This window comes from Monopterus albus, unplaced genomic scaffold (assembly GCF_001952655.1).
Source record: "Monopterus albus unplaced genomic scaffold, M_albus_1.0 scaffold415.1, whole genome shotgun sequence".
NCBI lineage: Eukaryota > Metazoa > Chordata > Actinopteri > Synbranchiformes > Synbranchidae > Monopterus > Monopterus albus.
In genome coordinates this window covers 65,020-84,500 of record NW_018128295.1, presented here as the reverse complement: position 1 = coordinate 84,500, position 19,481 = coordinate 65,020, and the positions used below count along the sequence as shown (strand labels likewise).

General features: G+C 41.4%; 1 protein-coding gene across 2 annotated transcripts in view; it reads right to left on the bottom strand.

Annotated features, from left to right (window-relative positions):
• The window catches only part of LOC109951865 (SPRY domain-containing protein 3-like), an 80,546-nt gene that overhangs the window by 5,128 nt on the left and 55,937 nt on the right, over positions 1–19,481 (bottom strand). The window contains exons 8-11 of one of the 2 annotated variants that reach the window (XM_020586594.1): positions 11,707–11,764; positions 6,247–6,366; positions 5,573–5,712; positions 5,322–5,357 (exon numbers count right to left, since the gene is read on the bottom strand). In XM_020586594.1, coding sequence (XP_020442250.1) covers positions 5,337–5,357; positions 5,573–5,712; positions 6,247–6,366; positions 11,707–11,764 — 339 coding nt within the window. In that variant the 3' untranslated portion in view covers positions 5,322–5,336. Of the gene's footprint in view, positions 1–5,321; positions 5,358–5,572; positions 5,713–6,246; positions 6,367–11,706; positions 11,765–19,481 lie in introns of those variants that run through there. The other variant, XM_020586593.1, reaches the window with a different exon arrangement.

The window sequence follows — 19,481 nt, the reverse complement described above, 5'->3', positions numbered from 1 at the left end:
GCACCATTCTGTTCTCACCCACTTAGGTTTCAGCACCGCATGCACCCACACCCGCTCAGTGACCCTCGGCCTCTGCTTGCACAACCGTGCAGGCAAGTCGGTCCAGCGGCTACGAGTCAAGACGAAGTGAAAACCGCAGTACTTAAAACAATAGCAAATAACAGTTGAAACATGAAGTGGTTGTACGATTAGAGTGTAAAGAGACTGGCAGTCAGAAAAACTGCATGAACAGTTTTTATTGATTAACTTTATACAAAGCAGTCAACAGAAAAATAACATCAAATCTATATTTGTTGGGACCACCCTTTAAAACAGGGCCATCTCCTACGGTAGTTCTTTTCACACAGTTTTCCAGGGATTTCTCAGGGAGGCTGTCCCACCACGGTTCATCTGTTGATCCATGTGTATCCTCATGTGACCCCAGGCCGACTCTCAGGACTCTGAGGGGGTCAGACCATTGGTCTCTCGACTCCATGTTCTTCTCGTCTCTGAGCATACTAAGGCCATTTCCATAAAAGTTGGAAAATTTCCCAAAATGGACAAAAAAAAAAACAAAAAAAAAACAACTAAAATCTGTCACCTGTTAATCCACCTGGGCTTTTATTTAACTGACTGAGTTTTTCTCTTAATGACACTATTAAATCTTTGGGAACTGAGAATAAAAACTGTTGCAGTTTTATTCTATTTATATTATTGCTACAGACAAGACTTCATGGTCGCCGTTGTCTGATTCTCCTCTTCCTGTAGGCAGGTCAAGTGTAGCTGAGATGTCCCCAGATTCACTGAATCTGAATTGAACAGAACGCTTCTGTGTACACTGACAATAATCTTGCACTGAGAAATATTCTTTTTGAGCTGATTGATAACTGTCTCATGAAGTTGGGCACAACTTGTGAGCCATGACCCGTCCTTGTTGGTAAAGACTTTGGTGGATGCTCCCTTTATACCCAGTCATGATACCCTCACCTGTTACCAGTTAGCCTAATTCTGGAAGCTTCCAAAACAGTGTTACTGGAATAGTCTACAAAACATTCAGGTTTATTTAGCTACTGTCCCAACTTTGAGTATGTTACAGGCATTAAACTCTAAATTTGTTTATATTTACAAAATGCCATAAAGTCAATCAGTGAAAACACTGAAAATATTTTTGTACTTTTGTCAGTTAAATAAAAGTTCAAGGAAATTAAATGACTGATTTTAGTTTTTACTGCATTTTATGGAACTTTTATAGAAATAAGGTTTCTGGTTCTTCATGACTTGAGCTGTGTGTTTGCAGTCCTCAAGATGCAAAATTCTGACAGCTCCCTGATGATAAAACATGATGGAAAAAAATCATTAATATCTCAAGCGCCTAGACATTTGCACAGTGAGATGGGCATGTGTGTGGACTGGTCACAATGAAGAGTCCCACAGGAGCCATTTTACACCAGAATATTAAAGTAACCATTGTGATGCAAGTTAGTGTTTTCTACTCTTGTAAGTAATATGAAATACTGCTGTGAAGTGAATTCTACGAGGAGCTGTCAACAAAGGTAAACAGTGGAGGTTCTGAATATACAGTGGGTATAGAAAAGAATCAGAAGTGGTCAGAGAGGCTACCAAGAGGCCGACAGCTTTGAAGGACTTGCAGGACTTCATGGCAAAGAGTGGTCATTTTGTGTATGCGACAATATCACAAGTGCTCCACAAGTCTGACTTGTATGACAGGGTTGCAAGAAAAAAATCCCTCCTCAAGAAAGGACATAAAGTCTGGTTAAAGATCAAGATCAAAGATTTTTACCGTCAATTCACTATACGTGCAGGACATAAAGAAAAATCGAAATACTGTTTCTCTCTCACCTAATGTTGAATGCCCATAGTATTTAAGAAACTAAAATAGAGTAAAAGTAGAATAAACACAGAATATGAAAACTGAATTCAAGTAATAAGGATAAACTAAATGGTACATATACCTAATAGGCTATGAAGAAACTCAAAACCATGTGCAAAAAGTGACAGTAGTGCAAATAACAAGAAGACTATCAGGTGGTCAGCATCACCAGGGGCGTTGGTGATGAGATGCATAATAGCTTATGAAATGTACATGGACAATAGTGCAAATGACCAACAGCAGCAGATTTACATGTAATATAACAAAAAGGGGGAATGTACTGAGTTTGTGCAACAGTAGGGGTAGTCTTTTTATGTTCTGTGGTGGGTTACGGTCCAGGGGCAGAGGTAGTGAACAGTGTTCAGCATCCTCACAGCCTGGTGGATGGTGGAGTGGGCCTGAAGACTCAAGATACCTTCTCCCTATAGGCAGAAGTCTGAAGTGGGAGTGAGAGGGGTAGGAGGTGTCATTAGCAATGCTCATGGCTCTGCGGGTGAGGCGGGTGTTGAAGATGTCCATAAGGGACGGCAGAAGGGTACCAATGATCTTGCTGGCTGTTTTCACTATGCGTTGCAGAATCCTTCTGCAGGAGGCAGTACAGGCTCTGTACCACACAGTGATGCAGCCAGTGATGACGCTTTCAATGATGCCCCGGTAGAAGGAGTGCATGATGGGGGTGGGGCACTGGCCCTCCTCAGTTTGCGGAGGAAGTAGAGGCGCATTTGAGCTTTCTTGGCCAGTGATGTGGTGTTGATGGTCCAGGAGAGGTCCTCAGAGATGTGCCCTCCAGGAACTTGGTGCTGCTCACTCTCTCCACTACAGCACCGTCAATGGTCAGTGGTGGATGCTTTAGATCTCTTTAGTCTTCCCCACATTGAGGAAGAGGTTGTTGTCCTTAAACCACTGTTCCAGTTGGCACACCTCACTCCTGTATTTGGCCTCATCATTGTTGGTAATGACGCCAACTATAGTTGTGTCATCCACAAACTTGACAATGTGGTTGGTGCTGTAGGTTGGCACACAGTTGTGGGTCAGCAGTGTGAAGAGCAATGGGCTGAGCACACACCCCTGCGGAGGCCCTGTGCTGAGCCCATTGCTTCTGTGCTGGTGTGTTGTTCTGTGTTTCAAAGCAGCCAAAGAAGTCATTGAGGCTGTTCAGCAGAAAGATGTTACTATGGTGGGGGTTTATAGCCTGTGAGGGTTTGGATGCCCCTCCAGAGACTCTGTGCACCTCTAGTGTTGCTGTATTGTACTGTATTTTCTTGCTGTATTGGCGTTTTGCCTCCTTGATTCCACGGGACAGGTTGACTCTTGCTGTTGCTAGGCCTGCGGTGTCACCGGCCCTAAAGGCTGCACCCTGAGCTCTCAAGCGTCTGTGAACTTCACCTGTCATCCATGGTTTAAGCTTTGCCAAAGGGCACCCAGAAGATTCTGAGGCCAAATGGAAAAAGGTGCTATGGTCGATGAGACCAAAAGTGGCCACCTCAGGTGGTAGCATCCTACTGTGGGTTCTCTTCAGCAGGGATTGGAGCATCTGTCAGGATAGAAGGGAAGATGGATGAAGCAAAGTACCATCAGATTCTTGAGGAAAACCTGCTGCCCTCTGCCAGAAATCTGAAGATGGGAAGAAGGTTCACCTTTCAACGTGAGAACAACCCGAAGCCAAATACGGTGGCTGAAGGAGAAAAAGGTGAACGCCGAAGGAAGAGAGGCCAAACACTGCTCAGTCTAGGTGAGCCAAGTCAGCAGAGAAGTATCCAAACAGACTCAAGGCTGTAATTAAAGCAAAAGGTGGCTCCACTAAGTATTAACACAGGGGGGGTGATCCTTTTCCAAATCTAGTTATCCAGTTTTTTTTTATTTTATTATTTTTCAGCACTGTTACTATTTTTGTTGCACTTGTACAACCCCAATTAAAAAAAAGTTGAGGGTGTGTAAAATCAAAATTAAAACTGAAACTAGCAATGTGTAAATCATCTGTGCCCTGTGTTACATTGAAAACAATCCAGCAGCACATTTAATGTGATACCTCATCAATGTTATTCTTTGTTCAAAATAAACACTCAATTTTAGAATAGATACTCTGTACTTAGAAAACACTTGCAGTATAATTACATTTCAACTCCGTGGGTTGTTTTCCTATTATTCCTCAAATGTTGCATGTTGGTCTCCTGGACTTCCATGTATGTATTGGAATATATTGTACAGATACACCATTATTACATGGGATTAGGCTCTAAACGTGGGCTATGTACGCTGTAACCCATGACCTGATAAAGCGTTACCAGTAAATCTACTACAGCATGGCTTCAGAAACACAAACTCTGCCTTTTGGAATGGCCCAGTCAGATCCCAGACCTGAAACCAATAGAGACGCTGTGGAATGACCTGTAGTTCACACCAGACCCCCTAAGAACATGGTTGAGCTGAAGCAGTTCTGTAGGAAGAGTGGTCCAAAACTCCTCCTGAATGTTGAGCAGGTTCTAATTCACAGCTACAGGAAGTGCTTGCTTGAGTTTGCTACACTGCCCTAAGTGGAGATGTAAATATATTGATAACATGTAATTTACACTTATGCGTAGCAGAGATGCTCACAAGTTGTTGTTTTTTTTTTTTGCAAGTCTATGTCAAGTCCCTTATGGTTGTAATGAGTATCATTTGCAGCGTGCCATCCAGACTGCTTAGAACACTGCACTGCTATACTAGGGAATTCAATCCCTATACTACATTATCATCACTCTCATCTCTCCATTACCTATACTATTGGCATACCGTATCAGCATTGATTAGATGTTTGCTATATTATATATATATATAAATTGATATTGATGTTTACTCAGGGTAAGAGGAAAGTACTGCTAACATCACTGGTATGGAATAACAACTGAAACCTATTTTTCAATAGCATTAAAGAGTACAGTCATATCGTGTAATTAGACCGGGTCGCCAACTACTGATGGCTTATAGTCTACTGTAAATTATCCCATTGCTGTAGCCTCTCAAGCCCAGTGTAATGGTAGCCTAACAAGCCTGTAACGTTACATGGTCAACAGTAACCTGCCTGTAGCTCATGTTAATTAACATGGTGGCTCAATTTAAAGTTAGAGTTAAAGATTAAAAGAGAAGAGAGAGCACAGTGTCAACGAGAACAAGGTGAAGCAGAGAATCAAAGTATTACTTTGTAACTGCTTCACTGTGCTAATGTTCTAAAGCACGAATAAACACAGCTACACCCCTGCACAACCCTGTGGGAAGGAGTTTGTGTGAACGCAGCCAAAATGCACGCTTCTGGGGGGGGGTTCAGACACACACAGAGACTGGAAACTGGATGCATGTATGGCCACTATAATTCCCAATTTCCATTTATTAATATGTCAAACAAAGTCAGGTAACAGCCCGTTTGTTTAATTTTCAAATTGGCAGTGAAATACACGGCCCGTCGGAGGTCATGGGGAACATCACGCCTTTAGTACCCGGATTCCAGCAGCTATGTAAAACAAACACAGAAGCAGCATTTTGCTGGCATTTTTAAGCTCAGTGTAAACAGGCTTAAATCAAAAAGGCCACCTTGAAGGAGGGTCAAAATGCTGGCAATTTTCCATGATGTCTGTGTAAAAAGGGGCTCACGTTACAAACTCGAGTCCCCATCTCTGATGTGTAGCAAACCTTAAATAAGCTGTGTTCTGTTTGAGTATTCCTCACCATGACCTTCCTCCCCTCTTGTCCCTGCTCGACCTCTTCCCCATCTTCCTCTTCCTCCTCTTCGTTATTGAGGTACAGGACGTTCTGGACGCATGCATGATCCGAACAGACCTCCAGTCGATCCCAGTCATCCATGTCTCCTGGGGACAACACAGAGCACAGTGTGCTTTAAAAAAGGTATTCAAGAGCAAACAGAGCAGACACTGAGCCAGAGTTTAACTGGCCGATAAAATAACAGATGAGGAAACAGAGCAGAGAGCAGTAGGACAGCAAAACATGTCCCAGGGATGATACAAACTGAGGGTTTATTTTTGTTGGTTAGCTCTAATAAGTGTTAGAGAACATTAGCTGCTGTCTGTAAATTGTTATTACATGTTTGGTCATTTGAAACTGATGTACTGAAACCGCCTGATAGCAAGAAAGCCTGTATTTGTCTCTCAAGGAAAGAAGGGATATAAAATTTCTGCACTATTCTGTCTTCCACACAGGGGACCTTGGTTCACATAGCGTTTCTTTACCACATGGAACCAAATTAACTCTGTTAAGACCGAATGTTGCTACAACTGACTTATGCTAAACCACAATAAATACATTTAAGAGTTGGACCTCCCACAGACACACAAACCGCTTTAATAAGTGACAGTAATTGTCCCACCTGAACCCTCCGCCCTCACCTTCTTCGTCCAAGATGTAGTCTCGTGGGAACATGATGCCACAGCCCATGATGTCGCCTTTGACGCACTGAGGACCAAAGGGATCTCCAACACCACTGCCGTGAAAGAGCTTCCCATCATCTGCCAGAGAGGAGGAGTATAAGTATTAGTTAATTCATTCCTTAAGAATGGATTTGGGTCTATCAACCTGTGAGAGCAGAGGTTCAGCATGATTCACCAAGTTACTTTTTAATGCCACATAGAATGGCATTACCTGTTATAATAGTTATTAATATATAGCAGTATTCAGTACTTGCCAGCAATATATGTAGAACAATAATTTATATATGATATGACACGATACACCGATGCAGCCTGTACCAGATAAATGGAAGAAAATGGACTGATGCTTAACCAATTAAAATAATTCATTCAAAATCAACACTTGCTCATTGAGACACGGAGCTTCCAAGCTACTGTAGCTACAGCAGCAGTGCTGGCTGCAGGCGTGGTGACCAACTCACCAACATACAAGCAACGACTTGCAACTTGTCATCATTTACTCTTGTACAAATTTTGACATGTATAGCTAATCACAATCCACTGTAAAAACAATCCCACTTTTGCCTGTATTATTTCTTGACAGCCTGAAATCAGAGACAGAAACATTTGCCCTATTTGATCTATTACTGTCAGTCACAGGCAAGAGACAATATTGAAGATGTCTGTAAATTAAATTAGTAATTTCCAAGTCAATTTTCTGATGTGAGAAGATCTTAAAAACTTAATTCACATACACTGTGTGAGGTCATTTTTGTCCTTGTGTTACATGCCCTGTTGCTGAACTTGACTTACTGGACTTTTAATGTGTTTACCACAGTGTGCAACATGTATGTACAATTCAGGGTGCTAAGATACAGGACATCCTGACATTCCAGTCAGATGATGATGTGTAAAGGTGAAAGCAACACTAGAAAAAACACTTGCAAAAAAATAAAAAATAAAAAATAAAAGATATGAAAAGGAAATCACCAAAACACAAAACAACACTTTTGACAGTTGTGAGAGACAACAACAGGGAAAAAAAAGGGTAAAAGAAAAACACTGAAGAGGTAGCCTGCAGACAAGCTTTCTCAAGCGAAGCAGCATGGCTGCTGCTGGTAAATATTTATGGAGTTGTCATGGGACCCGTCCCAGGCTCAGGATACTGTTTAAACAATCTCTATCTGAGCACCACAAGAGAGACGGAGACACTGTATCATTACAGCTCCCATGTGGGCCCTTGTCACAACACCATACACTAGGCAAACAGTGGAGCCACACCGGCACAGGCGCAATGAGACTAAAAATAGTAGGGCAGGGTTTTGGAGAGTGACGAGGCCTGGCGCTGGAGGTGAGCTGGGGTGTGGAAGTCCAGGTCTGTGCTTAAGAATGGAGCTAGTCGACTCTAGCCCTTTGTACACTGCCTATTCCAGGTGGGATTAGGGCAGCATTTTGCCACCCTGCTGTTCTGTACAGAAGGTACAAACCCACGATGTGAGGCCATTACCCTGCGTTATGCCAGCAGAGGAGGTGGTAAAAATGCCTATCTATGACGACTTGGCATCTGTGTAAAAGTGAGGCGGTGGGTGTGAAGGGGTTCTGATCTAACAATGTGTTGTTTCTTCATCCTGCCACCAGGGGAATGTCAATCTTAAAATCTTATTAAAAATCTTAAAAATTATTATTATAGAGAAAACCCAACAAATCCCCCTTGAGCAGCACTTGGCGAAAGCGGGGAGGAAAAGTCCCTTTAACAGAAGAAACCTCTGACAGACCCCGGCTCTTGGTGGGCGGCCTTCTGCCTCGACTGGTTGGGGTGAGTGGATAGAGGAGAGAGAAAAGAAAAGAGAAGCAACAAGACACAACAAACAATCAAACACTGATCAGGCTGCTGCATCTTTGCCTAGGATTAAACAACCTGCATTAAACATCTTGGCAAGATATCTGGCTATAAACTCATTATCAATAAAAGTGAACTCCTTCCTATTAATATAAAAGTGAGTGCCCCTCCACCCTGAGTTGCACCCTTCAAATTAGCTCTGGATGAGTTTAAATTCATTGGAATACCTTCTAAAGGTTAGAGAAGTGAGCTTGTGACCTTCTACTCACAAGCTGAATGTGATGAGGGCCTTCCTGCAAAAAGAGAGGTAGCCTCTCAGAGAACCTACCAAAAAAAGATTAACCAAAAAAAAAAAAAAAAAAAAAAAAAAAAAAAAAATCACGCAAAGTTACCAAATAATTTCAGGCTCAAACATCTCTAGTGTGAATAGTTACAGCATTTCTCCATTTTCTGTGACAGTAAATATAACTTTAAGTTTCTGACTGATTGGGCAATTTTAGTATTTAGTATAGTAATCTATGATGAAAATAATAGCAAGGTGCAGCCCTAATTCCTTTAGTCATTTGGTGACATCCACAGTGTGGACACAAACGATGTGGGTGCATGCTCAGTTCCTCTAGTGGTTAATGCAATCACCAGACTCTTTGTGCTACTGAGATGATGTCATCCAAACCCATTCTTATCCCATTTGGTAAGAAGAAGATATTATCCCCCTGCACAACATTTTACTATTGAATAATTGTTTTTGACAAACCTGAGCTGGAATCAGATTAGACCCAGTCACTGATTACAGCACAGAAGTTAGACTGAGCCCTATTATTTTCAGTTGGGTAGATGGTGAGAGATGGATGGTGGCGGTGGTGGTAGGGCACAAACTTCTACTGCGGGTCTTGAGTCATAGTGAGTCACTGATGGGGGGTTTGTAGGGTGTGACAGGGCTGATGAGGCTTACTGAGGAGCACTCACTACTTGGATGGCTGGTTGCTCCTGACAGGACCTACAAGTGCCAACAAGAGCCCACAGTACCCCATGGCCCATTGACTTATGGAGCCAATGTGAGCCAACACACAGGATGCAGATCTGCACTGGGCCAGTTCCCAATACAAACACTGGTAGTAACAACAGTGTAGGTAAAAAAAAACAACTCACAAACTACACGAAAGGATCAGTGACATACACCGATCAGCCATAACATTGTGACCACCTGCCTAATACTGTTTACATAGGAGTCAATGTGGCGGTTGGTTGGCACTCGTGTCTCTCTGCAGCTCACTGTGCATCTTCTATGAATCCATTTGCTTCCACAGTTCTACTGTCAGGAAGAGCATGCATGTGTCTACAATTCAGTGAAAAACTTATGTAAAAAGAGTGAAAACTAGTCGTGAGGACGAGTTAGAGAGAACTGTTGAGACAAATCCAACAGCCTCACCACTCTAGGTGTGATATCACCACTACAGCCCCTGACTCTTTCTCTTCATAGAGACCAATGTACAGTATTTCTCATTTTTAACAAAGATTCAAATCCATTTTAATACAAATGGAAGTTAAAAGTTTCATCTACAGTAGGTCAACCTCATCATCAGTGAGCCGTGGGCGTCCATGACCCTGTCTCCAGTTCACCATTTGTCCTTCCTTAGACACTGTTGGTAGGTACTAACCACTGCAGACCAACACCCACCCCTTGTGCATGGCTGTTTTTCCTGCTTCTAACTTTGAGGACTAAATGTTTACCTGCTGCCTAATATACCCCACATGTTGACAGGTGCCACTGTAACAGTCAGTGTTATTCACTTCACCTGCCAGTGGTCAGAATGTTATGCCTGATCGGTGTAGTTAACAAGCACTTGTGGAAATGGCTGGAATATATCTGGGGCTAAAGTAACAACCATAAAGGTCAATAAAACACATCAAATATGATCAGAACTGAGCTCAGTAGTCAAACTGCAGAGGCAAAATACAACTATGAAAAGGCTGCATAATGTAATTAAAAAATAACTATTGCCACTGTATTCTCAAAGGGTAATGGCAAACCATTACAGCCACTCGTGGTGATGATGACTTTCAACAGTCTATATGAGGCTAAGACATATCAAGGACATCCTGGCAGATATTTATGGAGGTCAAATACAAAAGTGAAGCACAAAAGTTAAACAAAGGTATGAACATGTCTTCACAGCATTCTCATGCCAAGCAGGAAAACCAAGGTAACAAAGCTAAAGTCATTCTCTCTTAAAACAATTGCTGTGATCATATGACCTTGTGTATATAATGAGTATACATAACATTTCTGTCATCCTGCCAAAGAGCATGCAATTCTTGAGGTTTCTTATCTGGTCAGTGTAAATCTGAAATGTGTGAGGAAGTGACGGGGGACATGAAGAAGACGCTCTGGATGTTGATTTTAAATAGCTGGATCAGAGCCTGCACCTTAGCCCAAGCATGGGAAGGCAAACCTCATACACACAGCATGGAAAACCACATACATCATTTTAGTCTCTACCAAATAAGATTAATGGGAGCTGTGCTGGGGCGCACACATTTCTGTGGTGTCCAATACATAGCAGCCAAACCAGGAAGACCACAGCACCAGAGCTCTGGGACTGGTATGGTGAGCCTCTGAATGACTGGCCCTATGTGTCACTCAGCAAAGTTACCATCCACAGACCCTGGCAGGACACAAAGCATCAACTGTTATTATTATTAATGTATCTTAAGTATAAATGGAATCGACAAAGGGACGCCGGGGTTTAGAACGATAAATATTAAGTCAAAGCATGAATGGAATGTGCAGAGAGAACAAGAAAATGTGTTGCGATAGCTGGAAGAGAGGTTCTTCTAAAAATAAAATAATGCACATCTTGGTAGAAAAGTATAGAAAATGATATTTGTGTCGTGAATCATTCAAAGTAAAATCCCTGTGAGCAGGATTAACAATGGGATGCTTCAGATGAAAATAACGTTGATAAATGCCAGCATGCCCTCTACCCTCACTGTTGAGATAGGGACTAACAGCATCTTGACAGAACTGTCAGCTACCCACTGCCCTGTACTGTAGCTTGTATGGTGTAATAAACAAATACCTACTGTAGCTGCCGCTATTCTCATATCATAGGCAGCACCTGACAGCTAATCTCTAGGCACTGATATTGAGGGGTGCCAATGTCTGGAGTGGGTTTGTGCAGATAGTGTTCACAGGCCTGTCGTCACAAACAAGTGAAGATAAAGATAACCGACTAAACTCAGTTTAGAAAGATTATTATTATTAGAGAGATTTATATGACCAAACTCCTACAGACAGAGACAGAAAGATAAAGATACGATCCTTCTCCTTCTGATGTTATCACTTTCTGCTTTATCTGCCCTCTGTGCTCCTGATCTGCCTACAATCCTCCTCATCTCTTTGTGCAAGGCTCCTTAACATCCAGTTGAGTCTATGCCCTGTGGATGCTTGCATCTAAAGGCAGCATATCAGATTCATTGATTTCACTCAAACAAGAATACAGGGGAATTCCACAAGCATTAAAAAAACCACTACGTCCTCCCCGAGAAATAGAACAGAGTGAGAGAGAGTGAAAAGAGAAACAGGGCTGAAATCTCACCTGCATGGTAGGCCACTGACCCTCGGCTCCATCCCGGGTGTCTGTTCCTGGGGTAGTCCTTCACAAACAAAACGATTCACAGGTTAAGTAGACATTTTCAAGGTCACTGACAGACTTTCATTTTATTTTGGTGTAAGATAAAATATAGCCACAGGAAAGCCGAGAAAGTATGTTTAAAACAAAAACATGTAACACCTTATGCTTTTGTCAAAAAACTAAAAATCAAAACAAAAACAAGTAAAATTTCCGCTTTGTGACTGTATACCTCTGCCAACCAGTCAATTTCATGGAAATGGAACAGCCACAAGGTGACCGACCTTAACCTTTGACCACCAAAATTTAATCAGTTCATCCTTGATTACAAGTGGACATTTGTGACAAATTAGAAAAAAATTCCCTCAAGGTGTTCCTGACATACTGTATATTTGCCAGAAGGATGAACAGACTACCCAAAAACATAATGCCTCTGCTGCAGCTGGAGGCATAAAAAGCATTTTTGCCCACACAAAAACTATACCAGATAGTGTCTTTGTCTACCAGAGAGGAAACACAAATTATAAATAGGTGTGGCCCAGTGATGTGTTTTTAATATGTTTTGGACAACAATGGAGCTCTACGGCACAGAGGAAGGAAGTTTATCAGACTGTGGATACAGAGCTAGGACTCCATTGTAGGATAAAGTCATCTTTTTGTGAGATTTCTTGGCAAAAGAAAATTAGACTATTACCAGACTTAAAGGTTTACTACTATAGAGACAGAGCGCAATGTGTCATACTCTGAAAACCACACCCACCAGGGAGGAAAACGGTTCATTCATTCATTCATTCATTCATTCATTTTCTACCGCTTAGTCCCTGAACGGGGTCATGGGGGCTAACACATAGACGAACAACCACACACACGCACACACTCCTATGGGCAATTTAGAGACACCAGTCAACCTAAGCTGCATGTCTTTGGACTCTGTTGACCTTGTATTGAGTGAAGGTGTCTTTTTACAAAAAAAAGAAAAATGCCTAAAAGCTGATGTGTGACAGGATGTACAACCAAGAAAACAAAGTATCCAGAATTAGTGTTTTAAAAGGCATCAAGGATCAAGGATCAAAGATTTTTACTGTCAATTCACTATATGTGCAGGACATACAGAAGAATCAAAATACCGTTTCTGTCTCACTTAATACTGATTGCCCATACCATTTAAGAAACTAAAATAGAATAAAAGTAGAATAAAAATAGAATAAGAAAACCAAGTGAAAGTAATTAGGATAAAACTAAATAGTACAACCTAATAGGCTGTGACTCAAAACCATGTACAATCAGTGACTCGATCATATCAAACAACAAACACCACAGCTTTAAGACAACAAATTGGATATGATGTGAAATTAGCATGATCAACAGGGATCCTGATATACATGTCTGTGTGCAGAAAACATCTTGGTATGTTTGCAAGTGCCTTAGCTAACTACAGACTAAAACCAACAAGGAACTGCCTCTACTCAAAGTTAATGTCTGTCGGTCTCCAACCTGGATTATTTTATTCACTTATGAAACACACTGCACTGGGTGATGTTTCTTCATTACAAAACACCAGACCTCCGAAGGGCGGAGAAACTCAGAGCATCATGGGGCCCCCCAGTAGCCTAGGCCAATAGTAACTAAGATAATAATAATAATAGTAATGATAATAAGGCTCAGGGTCACCTGATCCAGCCCTAACTATAAGCTTTATCAAAAAGGAAAGTCTTAAGTCTAATCTTAAAGGTAGAGAGGGTGTCCGCCTCCTGAACTGAGACTGGGAGTTGGTTCCATAGGAGAGGAGCTTGATAGCTAAAGGCTCTGCCTCCCATAATTCTATTCTGAATTTTACAGGGAGCCAGTGGAGAGAAGCTAATATGGGAGAGATATGATCTCTCTTGCTAGTTCCTGTCAGTACTCTGGCTGCAGCATTTTGGATTAACTGGAGGCTTTTTAGGGACATCCTAATAGTAAAGAGTTACAGTAGTCCAGCTTGGGAGTAACAAATGCATAGACAAGTTTTTCAGCATCACTTTGAGACAGGATGATCCTGATTTTTGCAATATTGCGCAGGTGAAAGAAGGCAGTTCTAGAGACTTGGTTTATGTGTGATTTAAAGGACTTCACACTTAAAAAGACTTTAAAAATGACTTCATGGTTCCTCACAGTAGTACTGGAGGCCAGAGCTATGTCATCTAAAGTAACTATATGATTAGACGGCAGATTTCTAAGGATTTTAGGCCCAAGCACAATGACTTCAGTTTTGTCAGAGTTTAGAAGTAAGAAGTTACAGGTCATCCAGGTCTCTCACTGTCGTTTGTGCCTATGGGCCAAATGGCAGTGTAGAGTAACCGGCCTTCTTGGAGTTCCTGGGAAGGGTGGTGGAAAACGCTCCGACTGGGGACTCTGTTCTACTGGGGGACTTCAACGCTCACGTGGGTGGCAACAGTGACACCTGGAGGGGTGTGATTTGGAGGAACGTCCCCCCCCGATCTGAACCCGAGTGGTGTTTTATTATTGGACTTCTGTGTTAGTCACAGTTTGTCCATAACAAACACCATGTTCAAGCATAAGGGTGTCCATCAGTGCATGTGGCACCAGGACACCCTAGGCCAGAGGTCAATCGACTTTGTGGTTGTTTCATCTGACCTCTGGCCATACGTCTTGGACACTCGGATGAAGAGAGGGGTGAAGCTGTCAAATGATCACCACTTGGGGTGGTGAGTTGGATCCAATGGTGGGGGAGGAACCTGGACAGACTCAGCAAACCCAAACGTATGGGCATCTTTGCTTAGACTGCTGCCCCGCGACCTGGTTCCGGATAAGTGGAGGAAGATGGATGGATGCCACTGGCTCTTTAAATTAGAGCTAATAAATAAGGCTTAACCAATTCTCTACATGTCTGGTCTTGGTTTTTGGTTGTGGAAAGTGATAAACCACCTGCCAGGCTGTTGAAATGAAGAATATTGCTCTTACTACAGCCTCATGCACATCACCTCAGCATGTGGAGAAATCTAATGCTTGCCATGATTACTTACATTTGCTAAGCTATGACTGGATAACCACTGTTATTGTTTGTGAACAGTCAATTCAGAAAACCATAGCTGCATGTGTAACTGAATTTACTGTAACATGACAAAGTGTAAATTATAAAAGCCAGAGGCCTGTTTCCCAGTGCACTGTACTACAACCAGTGCACTTTCAGACGAGGCTGTTGTATTCCCTTACCAATGTTAATATGTTAATGACTGTGAGAATCCCTGTTTCTTCCTCTGCTTTGGGCATCTGTCAGCGTTGGCTACATCTCTCAGAGGTGAGGATGTGTTTGTCTCCCTCTACATCTAGCTGCATGTGCAGTATGCATCTCTTTATGTCTCGCCATGCCAACAAAAATAACTAGAGGGCCAACTTTCAGATAACAGAGTATGACTCAGAAGTAATTACCAGAGATTTTTATCTGTTTTTGAGCCTGCACCTCTATTACTGTAGAAACACTAATGAATAAGGAAGGAACAGGAAAAGGGTATTATATTTAATTTCTCCGTAGGCTACATTTGCTAAGAGCTTTCGATGGTCACATTCTCTCTCCCAAGTTAACTCCATTTCTGTTCAGCTAGAAATAATAGGCAAAAAGCCAACCCAAAGACTATTCATTCTCATTTTGTCTCAAAGAAATCCAACTTATGACTACTATGAAAACAAAAAAGACAGCCTTAAGGAACTGAAATGTGCTTTAAATCAAACAAAAGAAACACCACTGATGACTGATGCAGGGACTGAAGATGCAATACCATTACTCAAAAACCAAAATAAGGCAGATGAAATTATTACTGTTAGAATCTGTATGGAGAAGAAAAATGAGTAATGGGGACACTGCAGACAGACAGCTTGGTCAGACCAAGCAAACATTTTGCTGCAATTGAGGCCAGGGCATGAGGGAAACATCAACGATCCTGTCTGACAACCTCACTGGCGCTTAAGGAATATAAAATAGAGATGGATAGGGGAAAGAGAGAAAGAGACACACAGAGAAGGATAGAGAAAGAGGCATCAGCAAAGGAAGACAGAGAGACATGGAGGAATGCAGCTAGTGCTCCAAGCCTGAAACCTCTTGATCTGCCAAGTCTGCTCCTCTTCCCCCTCGTCTCAACCGCAAGCCTGAGGATTCCTCTGGCTGACTGGCATACGAGCTGCATCTCCACGAGGAGGACAGGAACGTCTGTGTGTTTGCTCCCTGATTGATAATCCACAGACTCAGATCTGATCAGTGATTTGGAGGAACACTCTGAACTTAAACAATACTAAGAACAAGTAAACACATAATGAGTGGATTTATAGTTCTTTAATATGAACCGCAGACTTGTGTCTGATAAATGGATCAACTGTTAAATGCCTGTTTTTAAAGCCTCATCTTAGTAATTGTTGTGTCCATCATTTCTAATTCAAAACATCTACACAGTATGTTCTACCCATCAAATAAATAATGGTATTAGTGAGGAAAAGCTCAACCAGCACTCCCTGTCTATACAGATTGAGAATGCAATTTGAAAATATTACAGTAGTTAATAAAAGCAAGGCTGGTATTAGTGACAGACTGAATGATTAGGCCAATATTTTTAGATACTCGGCATGAGTAGATGTCTGCGCTCACAAGGCCAATTAACAAAAGATGTCTGCAGACATCTGCAGGTAGCATTGTCAGGTTTTTCTTTTAAACAGTGTAGTGTTTTTGATTAACCTAAATATTAGATTCAGAATGTGTCTCATTTGCTGTTAAATTGCTGTATTTGATTTGATGCAAAAAGGGCAAAAAGCAAAACACAAAAATAACATATTGGCATTTTACATTGGCCATCAGCCTCCTTGGTCTCTAAAGATCAGCTTCAGCCACTGAAAAGTGCATATCAGTTGATCACTAAAGAGTATCATTGGATTTTAGCCACACTAGCATTGTGACACTATGGACGACAACACTGACTGGTCAAATAACGACTCTGATTCAGACCACTGACTCTATGGATGCTGCATCACCACTTTTGTATAGTGGAGGGAAGTGAAGGCAAAATATCGTTAATACATCGGCTACCATCTTGCTTTTTTTGCAACCAGATTCTGTGCAGTATCAATCAGAAGTGGAGTGACAGCATCAGGCTGCTGATCAAAGCTGTCAAATCACCCTAAATACATCCCTTAATCATAATCAAATAACTTATTAAAAACAACATAGCAGAACAATAACCACTTGTACACAAATCAGTGTGATAAAATCTACTAAAATGACAGGAATTCCCTGTGGTAAAAAATGATTTGCTTCATACTTTTGAGTTTCCTGTTTGGCTCAAGTCACTAGCATTAGTGGGATTTATGACGTATACTGCAACCAACCACCAGGGGGCGATCGACTCGTGGTGGCTTCACTGGGAGCTCTCTGTCCATCATCTGACTGAACTTTCTCAACAACTACTGGAAGGATTGCCATGAAATGTTGTGGTCACCAGAGGACAAAATTCCAACTTTGGTGTTCCTCAGATTGGCATTAATGATTTATTGTTATTTTATTTATTGTTTTTTTATTACTTCAATATGTGCCAATTGGGCTGTATTTAGTTTGTGCATTGTCTTTGAGATTAATTCTACCAAAAAAATAATGGATATTTGTGGTTCAGGCCTCAACATCTGCTGGATGGAACAGCATGAAATTAGCTACAAACATTCATGGTTGTGTTCCCATCTTTTCTCATCATTATCAAGTAAACATTTCCAAGTTTGAGGTGTGACCAAAAACCTTCACATTTTTAACAAAATGTAAAAAATATGCTTGGAGAAAAAAAAAAAAAAGCAGCCAAACATGTTCACATTAGAATAATTCATTTCCTTATCATACCTATAATACTAGGACTAAGGCCAATGCTGTCTTCTAAATAGATCATCACTGGCAAGGATGCTGACTTTTTGTCAGGTACACACAGCTTGAGCCTTAGTTTTCCAGTGTCGTTTACAGTATAAATCAATGGCATTCATGTATAGATGTAAGGCAGCCATGTATCCCAGAATACTCTGCACAGCAACCAGTGGAGATGCTGCAACAATTTTTGTCTTAGTTGCTATTATGACACTTTTTGTCTGAAAAAAACAAAAAACAAACATAAAATCTAAAAAGTACCAATTTAAATTCAGAATATGGTTTCAGTCTGTGTTAGCCTGGAGACCTGTCCAGGGTGTACCCTGCCTCTCGCCCAGTGTCAGCTGGGATTGATTCCAGCCCCCTTGTGACCCTATTCAGGAATAAACAGTATAGATGATGGATAGATGGGTCAGTTTGACCAAATAAGGCCTATTTGGAAATTTGCTCTGACATTGTCAGAGATGAGAAGACTTGCCTACCAACTGAGACTGTCCGGTCATCTAAGGCACCAACAACCTGGCTCTCAAGACGACCAGATTGTCATTCTCCACTGTCTTATCTCAGCAAGTCCTTTGTCAATTTACTGCTGCCTCTAATGCCTGTAATATTGTTATGTGTTATAATTACGTTTGGTCTTAGAGTTGAAATATCCTATTTGTTGCTGCCACAGTCTATCTGAATATAAAGTTGAAAACAATTTTGTTTTATTGAACAGTACAACAGTGATGCCTCAGTGGACGTGGGGGTTGCTATACTGTATGAACAGCTAACACATGCGCATATATCCCAGGCAGTCCCCCCTACTGAACATACATTCCTTGCGCATGCAGCAGTTTCTGTGATATTTGTTTTTCAACCATTGGTGGTGCCATTAAATCATACTGACACTACCCTGTCAATAAAGGATAGAATGCATTTTACTGTGAGAACACCATGTTAACTTGCTGGTCCATTCTCAGCTACACTAAACTTCTGAATTATTTCAACTTCCCCCACTGGTCTGCAGAAGCTATCAGCGAAATGCAAGCCGCTTCTAAAAACAACAAACACTGGTGCTGTGTCCACAGCATGGCAGAGCAAAGGCCTACAATATCAGATTCACAGCTATTACACTGGTGTCATCAGAGCTGCCTGCATTTCTATACTGTGACAAAGTAAACAAGTCTGAATAACTACAAGTGGAAAGGTACGGGCATAAAGGAAGCAGATATCCATCATCTACTGTACCACAGCTGTCACACTGACATATCACTGAGCTATATGAAAATATAATAAGCCATGAATTACCACAAATATGAATGTGTGTGTTTTAGGTAGAGGAAAACGAATGTGTTTTTGTTTGTACGTGCCCACACAACCTGACTTATAGGGGCTGGGCAGAGACTGTGTAGGCAAATAATGCAGGACTGTTTGCATAACCTTTTGTTGTCGGGTTAAAACTTTTAGCTCCTCACACAATAACAGCAACCATCTAATTTTAGGTGGCTAGAGGATAACAACAACAACAACCCATTTGTACATGTTCAAACATGTCCATCACTTACAGGTGCCAAGTGTACAGTGGGTACAGAAAGTATTCAGACCCCCTTAAATTTTTCACTCTTTGTTATATTGCAGCCATATGCTAAAATCATTTAAGTTCATTTTTTTTCCTCATTAATGTACACACAGCACCCCATATTGACAGAAAAACACAGAATTTGACATTTTTGCAGATTTATTAAAAAAGAAAAACTGAAATATCACATGGTCATAAGTATTCAGACCCTTTGCTCTGTGACACTCATATTTAACTTAGGTGCTGTCCATTTCTGCTGATCATCCCTGAGATGGTTCTACACCTTCATTTGAG